Genomic DNA, 16,497 nt, shown 5'->3' with positions numbered 1-16,497 from the left:
GGACCGGGGCACGAACCCGTGTTCCCTGCATCGGCAGGCGGACTCTCAACCACTGCGCCACCAGGGAAGCCCCGATGATGTAATTTTTAAAGGGATTTTTTTTAAACTTTCCCTTTCTGATATTTCATTGTTAGTGTAAAGAAATTCAACAGATTTCTATATGTTAATCTTGTATCCTGCTACCTTGCTGAATTTGCTTATCAGTTCTAGTAGTTTTTGTATGGAGTCTTTAGGGTTTTCTATATATAGTATAATGTCATCTGCATATAATGACAATTTTACCTCTTCCCTTCCAATTTGGATACCTTTTATTTCTTTTTACTATCTGATTTCTGTGGCTAGGACTTCCAGTCCTATGTTGAATAGAAGTGGTGAAAGTGGTCATCATTGTCTTGTTCCAGATTTTAGTAGGAAGGCTTTTCACTGTTAAGTATTATGTTGACTGTGGGTTTGTCATAAATAGCTTTTCTTATGTTGAGATATGTTCGCTCTATACCCACTTTGATAAGAGTTTTTATCATGAATGGATGTTGAATTTTATCAAATGCTTTTTCTGCATCTGTTGAGGTGATCGTGTGTTTTTTGTCTTTTCTTTGGTTGATGTGTTGTATCACATTGATTGATTTGCATATGTTGAACCATCCTTGTGACCCTGAGATGAATCTAACTTGATCATGGTGTATGATCCTTTTTATGTGTTGTTGGATTTGGTTTGCTAATATTTTGTTGAGAATTTTTTGCATCTATGTTCATCAAAGATATTGGCCTGTAATTTTCTTTTATGGTAGTGTCTTTGTCTGGATTTGGTATCAGGATGATGGTGGCTTCATAGAATGACTTTGGTAGTGTTCCCTACTCTTCAGTCTTTTGGAAGAGTTTGAGAAGGATTGATATAAGTTCTTCTTTGTATGTTTGGTAGAATTCCCCAGTGAAGACATCCAGTCCTGGACTTTTGTTTGTGGGGAGTTTTTTAAAATTACAGATTCTATTACACTTCTAGTGATTGGTCTGTTCAAACTATCTATTTATTTTTGATTCAGTTTTGGTGGACTGTATGTTTCTAGAAACTTGTCAGTTTCTTCTAGGTTGTCCTGTCTGTTGGCATATAATTGTTTGTAGTATTCTCTTATGGTTTTTTTGTATTTCTGCAGTATCAGTTGTGATTTCTCCTCATTTATTTGGGTTCTCTCTCTTTTCTCATTGAGCCTGACCAGAGGTTTGTCAGTTTTGTTTACATTTTCAAAAAAACAGCTCTTGGCTTATTGATTTTTTTCTCTTGTTTTTTGATATCTATTTTATTTATTTCCTCCCTGATCTTTATTATTTCCTTCCTTCTGCTGACTTTAGGTTTTATTTGTTTTTCTTTTTCTAATTCTTTTAGGTGGTAGGTTAGGTTGTTTATTTGAGATTTTTCTTGTTTTTGAGGAAGGAATTTATCACTATGAAGTTCCTTCTTTGGACTGCTTTTGCTGCATTCCATAGATTTTGTATGGTTGTGTTTTCATTGTCATTTGTCTCAAGGTATTTTTTAACTTCCTCTTCGATTTCATTGTTTTTGACCTATTGCTTTTTTAGTAGCACGTTTCATCTCCATGTAATCATTTTTTTCTTCTTTCTCTTTCTGTGGTTGATATCTAGTTTCATGCTGTTGTGGTCAGAAAAGGTGCTTGAAATAATCCCTGGCCTCTTAAATTTGTTGAGGCTTGTTTTGTGTCCTAGTATGTGGTCTGTCCTAGAGAATGTTCCAGTGTGCACTTGAAAAGAATGTGTATTCTGGTTGTTGTTGTTTTGTTTGATTTGGTGATTTTTGTTTTTGTTTCTTTTGGATGCAATGTCCTGAAAATATCAATTAAGTCTGTCTGTTATATTGTGTCATTTTGTTGCCTTATTGATTTTCTGTCTGGAATATCTGTCCATTGATGTCTTTTGAGATGATTTGTGATTTTTATCCTTCATTCTGTTAATGTGTTATATCTTACTGACTGATTTTCATATGTTGAACCATCCTTGCATCACAGGGATAAATCCCATTTGGTCATGGTGTATGATCCTTTAAATGTGCTTTTGAATTCAGTTTACTAGTTTTCTGTTAAGGATTCTTGCATCGGTATTCATCAGGGATATTGGCCTGTAGTTTTCTTTTCTTGTAATGTCTTTTTCTGCTTTTGGTCAGGGTAATGATGGCCTCATAAAATTAATTTGGGAGTGTTTCCTCCTCTTCAGTTTTTTGAAAGTGTTTGAGGAGCATTGGTATTAATTCTTCTTTAAATGTTAGGTAGAATTCACCTGTGAAGCCATCTGGTCCTGGGCTTTTCTTTGTTGATTACTGAATCAATTTTATTGCTAGTTATATATCTATTCAGATTTTCTATTTCTTCATGATTTTGTCTTGGTAGGTTTTATGTTTCTAGGAATTTATCCTTTTTTCTAGGTTATCCAATTTGTTGGCATATAATTATCAGAGTAGTCTCTCATAATGCTTTTTTATTTCTGTGGCATCCATTGTAATGACTCCTCTTTCACAGCTAATTTTATTTGAGTCTTCTTTTTTTTCTTAGCCTAACTAAAGGTAGTCAATTTTGTTGATCTTTTTAAAAAACAGCTCTTAGTTTGGTTGATTTTTTTTCTATGATTTTTCTAATTTCTATTTCATTTATTTCTGTTCTAATCTTTATTATTTCCCTCTGACAACTTTGAGCTTAGTTTATTCTATTTTTTCTAGTTCCTTGAAGTACAGAGTTAAGTTGTTTGAGAGCTTTCTCCTCTTTTAATTTAGGCACTTAATGCTATAAAATTCCCTCTTAGCATTGATCTTGCTGCATCCAATAAATTTTGGCATATTGTGGTTTCATATTCGTTTGTCTCAAGGTATATTCTAATTTCCCTTTTGATTTCTTCTTTGACCCATTAGTTGTTCTAGAGTATTTTTGTTTAGTTTCCACAAATTTGTGAATTTTCTACTTTTTCTTCTGCTATTGAAAGTGAGGTATTGAAATCTCCTAGTAATATTGTGTTGCTTTCTGTTTCTTCTTTCAGTTTTCTCAATGTTTGCTTCATATATTTAGGTGCTCTGATGTTGGATGTATATATATTTATAGTAGTTATATCTTCCTGGTGAAATTGACCTTTTTATCATTATATAATATCCTTTTTGGTTTCCTTTGAAAGTTTTTGACTTAAAGTCTATTTTATCTTATATAAGCATGGCCAACCCTGCTCTCTTTTGGTTACAACTTGCATGGAATTTATTTTTTTATCCTTTCATTTTCAGCCTATGTATGGCCTTAAATCTAAAGTGAGTTTCTTGCAGACAGCACAGTCAGATCTTGGTTTTTATTTGTTCAGCCACTCTACGTCTTTGATTAGGGAGTTTAATCCATTTATAGGTAAAGTAATTATTGATAGGGAGGACTTACTATCGCCATTTATTAGTTGTTTTCTGTATTGTAGCTCTTTTGTTGCTCTTTTTCTTTCTTGAGGTCCTCCTTTGTATTTCAAAGAATTTTTGGTAGTGAAGTGCTTTTTTCCTTTCTCATTTTCTTTTGTGTATCCTCTATAGGTATTTTCTTTATAATTACATGGAACTTACCCAAAACATAACAATCTATTTTAAGCCGATAAGAACTAAGTTCAATCACACTTAAGAGCTCTTTTTTGTTTTCTTGAATATTTCTTTTTTTTTTATAGCATCTCATTTGTAATAGATGGAATATTTTCTCTTATTTCTCTGAGGGTATTAGTGATGGCTTTTTGAAGTGTTTTTTTTTTTTTTTGTCCTTGCATAGTTTCTGTTTTCTCCCATTTGATTTCATTTCTTTGTTTGCTCTGTTCTCTTTCACATTAGAGGCTTTTCTCAGATGCCTGATAATCTGTGCTCATATTTATGAGTAGGGGCCAAAAACAGATTGGAAGCTCTGAGCAAATGAGTGATCCTTATTGACTTTGAGCTTCACTTAAAGTCATCTGGCTCGTCCATTTCTTGGAGAAATTCCACATCCAAAATCAGCATTTTTAGATCTTTCTTCTTGGGGTAATCAGATTCCCCAGAGAAGAGTTCAGAACTCTTGCATGGGAGAGTACCACCAGCATTGTGGGAGCCTAATGTGAGGAAGTGTTTGGGGTAACCTCATCATTCAGAATGCATTATTTCTCTTAACCTCCTAGTTTTTAGGAGCAGTATTCTCATCCTCAACTGTATCTAGCTCTCCCTGTGTTCAGAGAATGAACCTCCAGTATTCACCAAGATTGGGAGTGGTCTTTACCCAGTAGCATATTATAAGGGAGGTGTTTAAAGATCTAACCTTTTTTTAAAGAGTTTTCAACCTACCCACCTTATCTTAACCCCAGCTCTTTACATCCATTTCCAGAGACACCTGAATATATCAGTTCCTAAACTGTTTGAGGATTCTCAGGTGTAGATTGGGTTAGTTCCTGGCTTTCTCCACTGCTGTTTTAAGATTCAGCTTTCTTGAGTACACTCGTTCAGTTATTTTCCAGCTTCCAGAATATTGTTGCTATTGCCTCCTTTCCTTGTTCTTCCTTACCTTGTCAGTTTGTATTAAAAAAAAAAAGTCTCTATAGTTTTTGGAGAGTTTTCTGGAGGGATTGAAATTAGATGCATGTGTTCAATCCACCATCTTTATCTGAAACTAATTCCTACCACAATTAAATAGTTGCCTTACCTCCCTAATGTGTTATTTCTGGTGATCCTTGGTTTATATTAGGTGTTATACCTGAAGAACCTTAGCCCTCGGGTGACCGAAAGAGATCTTGTCTCATTATTCGCTCGGTTCCAGGAGAAGAAAGGACCTCCAATTCAATTCCGAATGATGACTGGACGAATGAGGGGGCAGGCTTTTATCACTTTTCCCAGTAAGTAGCTTCATCTGGATAATTACTCAGTTGTAGCATAAGTTCATTAGTGACTACTTATCCCCTCTCTTGTTTAGATATAGCGCTTTGATTTCTCTACAGCACATGAGAAGTATGTGCTTGGCCAAGCACATGGGAGGAAGGGAAGAGAACTAAGGAAAGCATGTTTTTAATTTTTCTCTACTTTCCCTTCTGTGCTTCCTCTCCTCCTTTGACAGTGCACAACCACTTTACACCTTTGTCCTCACTTTTCCTCAGTCTTGGCACTTCCTACTCATGCCATCAAAATTTACTTTCCCTTTGCTGAAAATAGTATTTCTAGTCCAAGTTATAATTATGTTAATTATTAATGTATTGGTATTCTGATCAGAACACTCATACTTGCATTATGCCCTATTCCTTTAGGACTAAGAGACTGCAAGATATTATGCTATTATGCCATATTATGCTAATTCATTAGTAATTCATAATTAACTAGTAGGTGATATATTCTTTTAACTATTGTTTGCATCTTAATACATGATTTCAGTATCCTAAACCAAAGGGAGAAATAATACAGGCATATCTCAGAGATATTGCAGATTCGGTTCCAGACCACTGCAATAAAGTGAATATCCCAATGAAGCAAGTCACATGAATATTTTGGTTTCCTAGCACATGTAAAAGTTATGTTTGTACTATACTGTAGTCTATTAAGTGTTCAGTAGCATTTTGTCTAAAAAAACAATGTACATACCCTAACTTAAAAATACTTTCTTGGTAAAAAAAATGCTAGCCATCATCTGACAGTGCAAGGTTGCTAGAAACCTTAAATTTGAGGGAAAAAACTGCAATATCTGCAAAGCATAATAAAGCAAAGTGCAGTTAAAAAGTTATACCTGTATAGGAATTTCAGTTCCTATGACAGACCAGACTTTCTTTTTTTGGTGGAGGCTGGGTAGGAGCTGTGCCTTTTATTATCCCTAAAGTATCATCATTTATATATATCCTAGTAATCTATTTAAAGGGAAGTGCTTTTACACATGAGCAATGCCAAACTCCCCTGCATTCTTTTCATACAGCATTGTACCATCTTTCCTATCTCATTGAAGGTTTGTGGATCCTCAACGCTAGTGATTTTTAGTCTTTTCAAGTGTGAGAACCCTTTTTAGACTTATAAAATTACTTCATGCACCCCCACCTAATATGATCTATTAATTGAAAAGATATGTAATAAAAAGGCTTTATACACTAAGTACTTCTAAATAAATAGCCATTTTAGTAATTATACATGCATTTGAAAATTTGTAGTGCATACATATATGAGACATAAATTGGTCCAATCTAAAAACATTGCTTGTCCACTTATGATTTCACAGACTCTAGGCAGTAATTCCATTCCTTCCTAATTTCCCACATCCAGGCTCTGAGACCCATAAATCAAATCCTCCTGCTATATGCTATATACGCTTACACCTCAAGCTTCCATATGCCTGCAAGCATTCTTAAACTTACTTATCCTAATGAGGGCTCCTACAACCACTCTCTGATCAAAAGGAAAAAGTAGCAAAATGTCCTCAATACCATGATAACTTCTTTTATTTGTCTTCCCCATTTTGAAAATGATTTCATTCTTACAGTACCTATAATCTGTTATCTAAGATAGAGGTTTGTGTATTATTAGTTATAGCTTAACCCTCTTTAACATACTGTCTGTATCCTTGTTTCTTTACCTATATCGTTGAATTAGGAGAAGCTCTCAAACATCCATTTTAAGATTTTATTGTTGTTATTCTTAGCCATTAGTTTAATCTTGCTGAGTTATTACAAATTTGAGATTGTAGAAAACCCAATAAAATCAAATAATTACGTGGCCTTATAGCCTACACTGAACTCCAAGGCAAAACAACATAAACTAGACTTGGAATAAAATATATTAAGCCACATATAAACTGATGTTTTTTCTTTCTCTTTTAGATACAGAAATAGCATGGCAAGCATTGCATCTAGTAAATGGATATAAACTACGTGGGAAAATATTGGTGATAGAATTTGGAAAGAACAAAAAGCAGCAGTCAGATATCCAGGCTGCTTCTCTAATATCATCTACTACAGATAATACTACAGAAATCAGTGGCAGCTAGAAGACATAAAGATTGTGAGTCCCAGGAGGTCTTTCTTGCATCAGAATCTAAGATCTAGGATTTGTATATAGATAGCAGTTTATTTGGAATTGAAGAAGAGAAGCTAACTGAGGGAGAGAAAACTGAATTAAAATCCCTTTCAGCTTTTGGAAAGAATTGGTAGAAAACATTTTCTATAATCAAGCACTCTCTGGGATAGACAATATAATGAGTATGGAGAATAGGGAATAAAGAGTATCATTTTCTCAGGATAAATTACAGTAGATTACTTCCAAGGGTTTTTTTTTTAATCATTATAATTTATATGAGGTCTTAAATATTTGTCCCTAGAGATAACATTCTTTCAAGACTGGCTCCTATATATACAAAACTAAAAAACTAATTAAGTGTTGAAATATTTATTTCTAGAGCCCATTTGTCCCTAAATTTATTTTCCTAGTAAATAAATGACCAAGACTCCAGGCCTAAACATCAGCAAATGCTCTTGAATGAGACCTATCAGCAGTAACAGTAGGTATTTTTCATAAGTTAGTCAGCATATTTAATGGACATTTCCCTATTAAGTTATCACTGTCTTCAAATAGCTTTATATTTTTTCTAATGAAAGAATTTAGATCAAAACATTTATGTTCTCATAGTCATTTAAGCTAGTTACCATTGAGTAATGATTGAATTCAAAGCAATAAACATTGAATCATTGTCTATTACATGTTAGGGATTAGATATATTAATTTTAGAAGAGGAACATACTAGCAAAGAATACTAAAGAGGGGTAGAAATAAAGAGCTCTCTAGAAGAGAGACAGCCTACCCCAAATCCCCCAGTTGTTTGTTTGTAGTTGCTGGAGAATAGAAAGATGATATGATATAGAGGAAGTAGTACAAACTTTGGAGTCAGACCTGTTTGAACTTCACAGCCATACTTACCACTCTGTGACCTTGGCAAGTCACTTAATCTGAGCCTCAGTTTTCTCATCTATAAAAATGATGATAATAATACTACTTACCTCATTGGGTTGTGATGTTTAATGGGATAATTGTATCCAGGTTGAAGATCAGAAAGAAAAAATAATGAAAATATAATGGGGTAAAGAACTGTTAAGCACTCCAACAAACTTGTAATGGGAATATCAGAGAAAGAAAGGAGCAGAAAAAATATTCCAATAAATAATGGCTGTAAACATCCCAAATTTGATGAGAAACATTATCTACACATCTGAGAAATCTCAATGAACCCCAATTAGGATAAATAAGAAGAAATCAACAAACATACCATAATAAGAATGCTAAAACCCAAAGACAAAGAGAAACTTTTGAAAGCAACATGAGACAACTGAAGCCACTTACAAGGGAACCTCAATGAGAGAGATGACTTCTCATCAGAAACAATGGAGGTGGCAGTGGGAAAACATATTCAAAGTGCTGAAAGAAAAAGACTGTCAATATAGAATCCTATATTCAATAAAGCTGTTTTTCAAAAATGAAGATGAAATAAAGACATTCCCACACAGTCAAAAACTGGGAGACTATGTTGCTGTCAGGCCTGACTTACAGGAAATATTAAAGAAAGTTCTTCAGGTGGAAAGCAAGTGACCTCAGACAGTAATTTGAATCTACACATCTAAAAAATTAGCATGGGTAAAGGTAATTATGTAATTATAAAAGACAGTCAAAATACATTTTTCCTTTCTTAATTGATTTAAAAAGCTATTTTATAAGACAATATGTATATAGTTGCATTGTTGGATCTATAACATATAAAGCTGTAATATATTTACCAATAACAAGACAAAGGAAGTGGGTGGAAACAAAGCTGTATTGGATTAAAGAAATGACTCTAAAATGGTAACTCAAATCCACAGGAACAAATGAAGAAAATAAGAAATGGGAAATAAGAAGGTTAATATAAAAAAGTTGTAAATATATACTTATTCTTTCTTCTCTCAGCTTCTTTAAAAGACATAAAATTATATTAAGTAATAATTATAATGATGTATTGTTGGGTTTGTAATATAGAAATAATAATAACAATAATACCACAAAAAGTGAGAAAAGGAATAGGTTTATATAGCAATAAGGTTTTTATATCTCATTGGAATTTAGTTAGTATATAGCTGAAGCCAATTAAGATGTGTATGGTAAACCCTAGAGCAACCGCTAAAGAAATAACTAAAAATACATAGTGAAAATATTAAAGACATTTAAATGTTTTATTAGAAAACATTCAATGCAAAAGAAAGCAAAAAGAGGAATGGAGGGCTTCCCTGGTGGTGCAGTGGCTGAGAGTCTGCCTGCCGATGCAGGGGACATGGGTTCGTGCCCCAGTCCGGGAAGATCCCACACGCCACGGAGCGGCTGGGCCCATGAGCCATGGCCGCTGAGCCTGCACGTCCGGAGCCTGTGCTCTGCAACAGGAGAGGCCACAACAGTGAGAGGCCCGTGTACCACAAAAAACAAAAAAACAAACAAAAAGGAATGGAGAAACAAAAACTTCAGACATATAGAAAAGAAACAGTAAAATGGCAGTCGTAAGTCCACCTATGTTAATAATAAATATGAATGGATTAAACGATCCAATCAAAAGGCAGAGATCATCAAAATGGGAAAAAAAAAGCCTTACCTCTATGCTCTTTATTGGATTCACACTTTAGATTCAAGGATACAGACTGAAGGTTAGAGGATAGAGAGAAATATCAGGCAAATGGCAACTATAAGAAAGCTGCAGTGGCTATACTATTATCTAAAGTCTATTTAAAATGGACTTTAAAACAAAAAAATGTCACTATAGGTAAAGAGTGACATCTTATATTGATAAAAGTCAATCCATCAGAAAGATATAACAATTAGAAACACATATGAACCTAACAACAGAGTACCAAAATACATGAATCAAAAACTGAAATGTGGCTTCCCTGGTGGCGCAGTGGTTGAGAGTCCGCCTGCCAATGCAGGGGACACGGGTTCGTGCCCCGGTCCAGAAGGATCCCACGTGCCACGGAGCGGCTGGGCCTGTGAGCCACGGCCGCTGAGCCTGCGCGTCCGGAGCCTGTGCTCCACAACGGGAGAGGCCACAGCAGTGAGGGGCCTGCGTACCGCAAAAAAAAAAACAAACCTGAAATGAATGGAGAAATATAAAAGTATACAATAAGAGTTGGGGAATTAAGTACCCCATTTTCAATAAGAACTAGACAGAAGATGAACAAGGGAATAGAAGACTTGAACAATGCTATAAATCAACTAGACCTTAAAGAGACTTATGGAACACTTCACCTAACAAGAGCAGAATACACATTCTTCTCAAGTGCACATGAAACATCTCCAGGACAGACCATATCACATACCATAAAACAAACCGCAATAAATTAAAGTGGATTAAAACCATGCAAAGTGTGTTCTCTGACCACATGGAATGAAGTTAGAAATCAGTTACAGAAAGTTGGGAAACACAAATATGAATTAGACACACTTTTAAGTGACCAGTGGGTTAAAGAAGGAATTACAAGATTAATTTGAGATGAGTGAAAATGAACACACAAAATGCCAAAACTTCTGGGTTACACCTAAAGCAGTGCTTAGAAATGTATAAGTACAAATGCCTATAATTTAAAAGAAGAAAGATAACATATCAGTAACCTCACTTTACACCTTAAGACACTGGAAAAAGAGAAGGAAACTAACTAGAAAAAGCAGAAGGAAGGAAATAAGAGATTAGATAAATAAATGATATAGAGAATAAAAAGTCAACAAAACCAAAAGTTGGTTCTGTATAAAGACCAACAAAAGTGATAAACCTTTCAGTAGGTTGACCAGGAAATAAAGGAGACTCAAATTACTAGGATCAGAAATGAAGGCAGGAACATTGCTACCAACCTTATAAAAATGTAAAATAAAAATTATGAAGGAACACCATGAACAATTTTATGCCAATAAATTAGGTAACTTATTTGAAATAGAAAAATTCCTAGAAATACATGAACTCCTGAAACCAGTTGTTGGGGGGGGGGGACAAAGAAAATCTGAAGATAACCTGTAACAAAGTGGTTAATTAGTAATTTTTTTAAATACCCATAAAGAAAAGCATAGGCTCAAATGGATTCTTGGATTAATTCTCACAAACATTAAAGAAGAATTAATACAAGTTCTTCACAAACTCTTCCAAAAAGTAGAAGAGGAGGGAACACTTCTGATATATGCTACAACGTGGAAGAACCCTGAAAACATGCTAAATGAAAGAAGCCACTCCAAAAGGCTATATATTATATGATTCTAAATATACAGAGACAGAAAGTAGATTAGTGGTTGCTTAGGGCTTCAGGTAATAGCTGAAGTGTATGGAGTTTCTTTAGAACTTGATGAAAATGTTCTAAAATTGTGGTGATGATTGCACAACTCTGAATATACTACAAATCATGAATTGAACACTTTAAATGGGTGAATTTTATCTTACCTGAATTATATTTTAATAAAGTCACACACACATACAAATACTGGTTATAACCTAAATGTCCATCAGTATGAGAATGGATAAATTATGGCACATCCATTTAGTGGAATACTATACAGGCATTAAAATAATGGGATATATCTATTAATGCATTCTGACCTGTATGATGTCCAGGATTTTGTAATGTTAAAAAGGTGTGTGTGTGTGTGTGTATAAATATATGTACACACACACATATATATATGTGTATATATATATATAGAATACTTTTTTATAAACAAAAGCATTTGTGTATGTATGATATATGTATATATAGATATTTCTGAATAAACTTAGGAAAAAGCTGGGAAATACACATACCAAACTGTAAACCTTTTAGAGGTGGGATTGGATAGGCTGAAAGGGGACTTGCTTTATAAAATTTTTCAAGTGTGATTTGGGCTGATTTTTACTTTTTTCAGTATTTTTTTAAATAAAGAAAATTTTAATATTCTACCAGTGACTTGGCTTCCAGAATATTTGTCAGGCCTGCTCTGAGGATATCATCTAACTATACTCAGGACAAACATCTGTTCCTTTGATATACTGCTCACTTAGGATTAACTCCAATTTTAAATATAGTTTAAAGGACAAGAAGTAAGTTATACTGGTATAACCTCTTGCACATGTTACCCAGGAGCATACTTCTAAGCTGGACTTTTCAGAAGAAACTTCTTCCTGTTGGGTATAAAATCTCACCTCTGCCCTTTACTAGACCTGCAGACCATTAACAATAGAGGAAAATAAAAATGGAGGATGTCCCTCAACTGGTGCATAGATAAACTGTAATATATCCATACAATGGAATACTACTCAGCAATAAAAACTATTATGAACTATGATACATGCAACAACTTGGATGAATCTCAAATGCATTTTGCTAAGTAAAAGAGGCCAAACTCAAAAGGCTACTTACTGATAGATTCCATTTATATAACATTCTGGAAAGGATGAAACTATGGGAACAGAACAAATCAGTGGGTGACGGGTTAAAAATGAGAGACTGATTACAAAAAGATAGAATAGGAATTTGTTTTAATAATGGAAATTATCTGTATCTTGATTATAATTACATGAGTGTATGCATTTGTCAAAACTCCTAGAATTGTATACCAAAAAGGATGAATTTTACTGTATGTAAATGTTTAAATAAATGTAACTTATAATGGAAGAAAGAAAAAGTTTCTCAAAGTCATTTCCATAAAGTATTGTTCCTATTCTGTGGTCTTTTGATCACTATTGAAGACTTAAAGTCACTTGGCTACTATTCCTTATTTTCTGTCCACAGGTCAGCAGAAATCATCAGTTCAAAAAATCTATATACACATATACACACTAACCCACCATTAAAAAAATCAAAAGACAAACTGGTAAATAATTTGCCACACACAGAAGCTAATTTCCTTAACATAGAATGCATATAGTTTTCTTAATATACAAAAGTCAAGAATCCAACTAAAAAGTGGGTAAATGAAAAGAAAACTTATAGAGAAACTGAAATATAAATGATAAACTAAGAACAATGTTCAGAGTAGTAACACAAATTAGGAAAATTAGCTCTCTCTTTTTTGCTGCATCTTTTTTAAAAAACCTTTTTAGATTTATAGAAAAGTCACAAAAATAGTAAATGAGTTCCTATATATCCTTCACCTAGCTTCCCCAATGTTAACATCTTACATAACTATAGTACAGTTATCAAAACTAGGAAAATAATTTTTTTTTTTTTGGCTGTGTTGGGTCTTCGTTGCCGCACGAGGGCTTTCTCTGGTTGCAGCGAGCAGGGGCTACTCTTCGTCGCAGTGCGCAGGCTTCTCATTATGGTAGCTTCTCTTGTTGCAGGGCACGGGCTGTAGGCGTGTGGGCTTCAGTAGTTGCAGCACACAGGCTCAGTAGTTGTGGCAGGTGGACCCTAGAGCACACGGGCTTCAGTAGTTGCGGCACACAGGCTCAGTAGTTGTGGCTCACGGACTCGGGTGCACAGGCTTCAGTAGTTGTGGCGCATGGGCTCAGTAGTTGTGGCATGCAGGCTCTAGAACGCAGGCTCAGTAGTTGTGGCACATGGACTTAGTTGCTCTGCAGCATGTGAGATCTTCCCGGACCAGGACTTGAACCCATGTCCCCTGCATTGGCAAGCGGATTCTTAACCACTGCAACACCAGGGAAGTCCCGGAGAATAATACTGATGCAGTACTATGAACTAGTGTGCAGACCTTATTTGATTTTTTCTGTTTGTCCCACTAATGTCCTTTTATGATCCAGGATTCCATACTGCATTTTATTATCATATATCCTTAATCTGTCCCTAATTGTGACAGTTCTCACTGGTCAGTTATTTTATAGAATGCCCCTAACGGGTTTGTCTGACATTTTCTCATGATTAGATTGAGGTTATGCATTGTTTGTGAGAATACCACTGAAATGGTATTGTCTTTTTTAGTGCATAATATCAGGAGATACCTGATGCTGACATGTCTTAATACTGGTGATGTTAACTTTGATCATTTGGTTAAGATACTGTCTGCTATGCTTCACTATAAAGTTACTATTTTCCTCTTTATAATTAATGAATATCTTGTAGGAAGATACATTGAGACCATTCAAATATTCTGTTTCTCATCATACTTTTGCCCACCAAATTTAGCATTCATTAGTGGTTCTTATGATGACAATTACTGCTGTGGTGTTTACCTAATGGTGATTTTCTGTTCCTTCCATTTTATCTATATGTATTCATTGAAATTCTCTGAGGAAGATGTCCCTTCTCTCCCATTTATTTACACATTTACTTATAACAGCATAGACTAATGGATGTTTATTTTATTCTATGACTTATAACCTAATACTATCATTGTTTTGTTGTTCAAATTGTTCCAGCTTTGACCATTGGGAGCTTCTGTGTCATTTTGACATGTCCCCATTTTTTGATTACTTCCTTATTTTCTGGCACTACAAGATGTTCCAGGCTCATCGTATGTATTCCCTACCCCAGTGATAGAATCAACCATTTCTACATGATGCCCTAGTTCCGTTTATTGGGGAAAAAAAGTATTTAGAATCCAAGATCTGGGCACTAGGTGTCATGTTTGTATAACCTGTCTGAAGGTTAATATTACAAAGATTGATAACATCAAATGTTTCCAAGGGTATGGAAAATAGACACTGTCATACACATTGGATGAGAGTATAAATAAGTATAACCCTTTAGGAGGACAATTTGGCAGTATCTTTTTTTTTAGGTAATAAAACATGGCAGATTTATTCACAAACCATGAATGTATAAACAAAATAAGCAAGTCTACATGGCCTCTAAACTAAACAATTTCAGCAAAGAAATAATCTTTCATAAGAAAGTTTTAGTGTAAATGAAGAATAGTTTGTCTACCCAGAGGGGAAAAAAAAAGCAGAATACAGGGAAAAGGAAAGCTTTTAGCACTAAATGTAGGCAACCCCCGATTTTTTCACACACACACACACACACACACACACTGTATTTTTATTTTTACAAGAGATAAATAAACTGACACCAAGCATTGTAAATGGATGACCACAACAAAAGCAATGATTACAATTACCAAACACGAAATACACTCATACTATGTCATAATATTGACATTCAGTCCAGTAATCCTCCACTGTAACAGCTCCTTTACTTTGCAGTGAAAATTGATTTGTATATTTCTTGCCTATGAGTCCTTGTGGGAGTTTTTTTTATTCAAACAGAAAGTCACAAAAATTATAATCATCCTCATCAGTTCACTCAGTCCCATGTAATTAATTTTTTTTCATCTTGATCTTTGTTAGTGCTTTTTTGAATTCATCAGTCTTCCATTAGAATTCTGAAAATGCTTATTCATTCAGTTCAGCAGTATAGTCAGTTACCAGAAACCTGTACTTGGCAGAGTCTTTTCCATGAGTTCCTTGAAGATGAAACCCTTTTATAGGAACATTTTTGCAAAAGCATCAAAGTACACCCAGAACTGTCTGTAAATCACAAAAGACTTAAAAATGACTACGGTTAAAGATTTGATGAAAGTTCATAATAATGCAATTGACAAGGAAATTTAGTTATTTCTGAGATATACATTTTAAAGTAATAACTAGAATTATGACATAACATTATACCAGAACATATAAGATTTTTAGGAATTTCATGTAATTTCTGAAACATTTATATTAACATATTTCCATACAAATAACCCAAAGACAGTTTAGTATTAGTTGGGGTTTTTTTGTTTGTTTTTTTTATACTGCAGGTTCTTATCAGTCATCAATTTTATACACATCAGTGTATACATGTCAATCCCAATCGCCCAATTCAGCACACCACCATCCCCACCCCACCATGGTTTCCCCCCCTTGGTGTCCATACGCTTGTTCTCTACATCTGTGCCTCAACTTATGCCCTGTAAACCGGTTCATCTGTACCATTATTCTAGGTTCCACATACATGCGTTAATATATGTCAGTATCTTTTAAAAATTGAATTATGAAGATCTAGAAAATCTACTTCTAGAAGTCCATTATACAGAAATACTTATAAATATGCTCAAATATATATATATATATACATATATATATATATATGCACAAGAATATTGTTTGCAGTATTGTAATAAGAAAAACCTTGAAACAAAAGTTCCTCAATAGGGGACTTATTAGTTAAGTAATCAAATTGTAGCACAACCATATGATAAAATATCATGTTGGCATTAAAAGGAAAGAAACTGATCTATGCATATTGATATGGACCTTTGCTTCATATATTTATAAATTATTTATTTGGCTGTGCCAGATCTTAGTTGCAGCATGCGGGATCTTTAGTTGTGGCATGCGGGATCTAATTCCCTGACCAGGGATCAAACCCAGGCCCCCTGCATTGGGAGCCTGGAGTCTTAACCACTGGACCATCAGGGAAGTCCCTGCTTCATATTTCATTGAGATAATAAAAGCAATCACATGAGGACTTCATCTTTTTATCACCAAATCTACTGTCTACTTACATTTGTGCCTACATTCTAGC

The 16,497-nt window shown here is 34.4% G+C and overlaps 1 protein-coding gene across 1 annotated transcript in view; it reads left to right on the top strand.

Moving 5' to 3' along the window:
* RBM41 (RNA binding motif protein 41) overlaps positions 1 to 7,390 on the top strand; it is a 66,246-nt gene extending 58,856 nt beyond the window's left edge. The window contains exons 6-7 of the mRNA XM_007456698.1: positions 4,725 to 4,872; positions 6,829 to 7,390. Coding sequence (XP_007456760.1) covers positions 4,725 to 4,872; positions 6,829 to 6,995 — 315 coding nt within the window. The 3' untranslated portion in view covers positions 6,996 to 7,390. The remainder of the gene's footprint in view (positions 1 to 4,724; positions 4,873 to 6,828) is intronic.
* The last annotated feature ends 9,107 nt before the right edge of the window (positions 7,391 to 16,497 follow it).

Source organism: Lipotes vexillifer, unplaced genomic scaffold (assembly GCF_000442215.2).
Source record: "Lipotes vexillifer unplaced genomic scaffold, Lipotes_vexillifer_v1.1 scaffold1728, whole genome shotgun sequence".
NCBI classification, from domain to species: Eukaryota; Metazoa; Chordata; class Mammalia; order Artiodactyla; family Lipotidae; genus Lipotes; species Lipotes vexillifer.
This window is presented reverse-complemented; position numbering and strand designations above follow the sequence as displayed.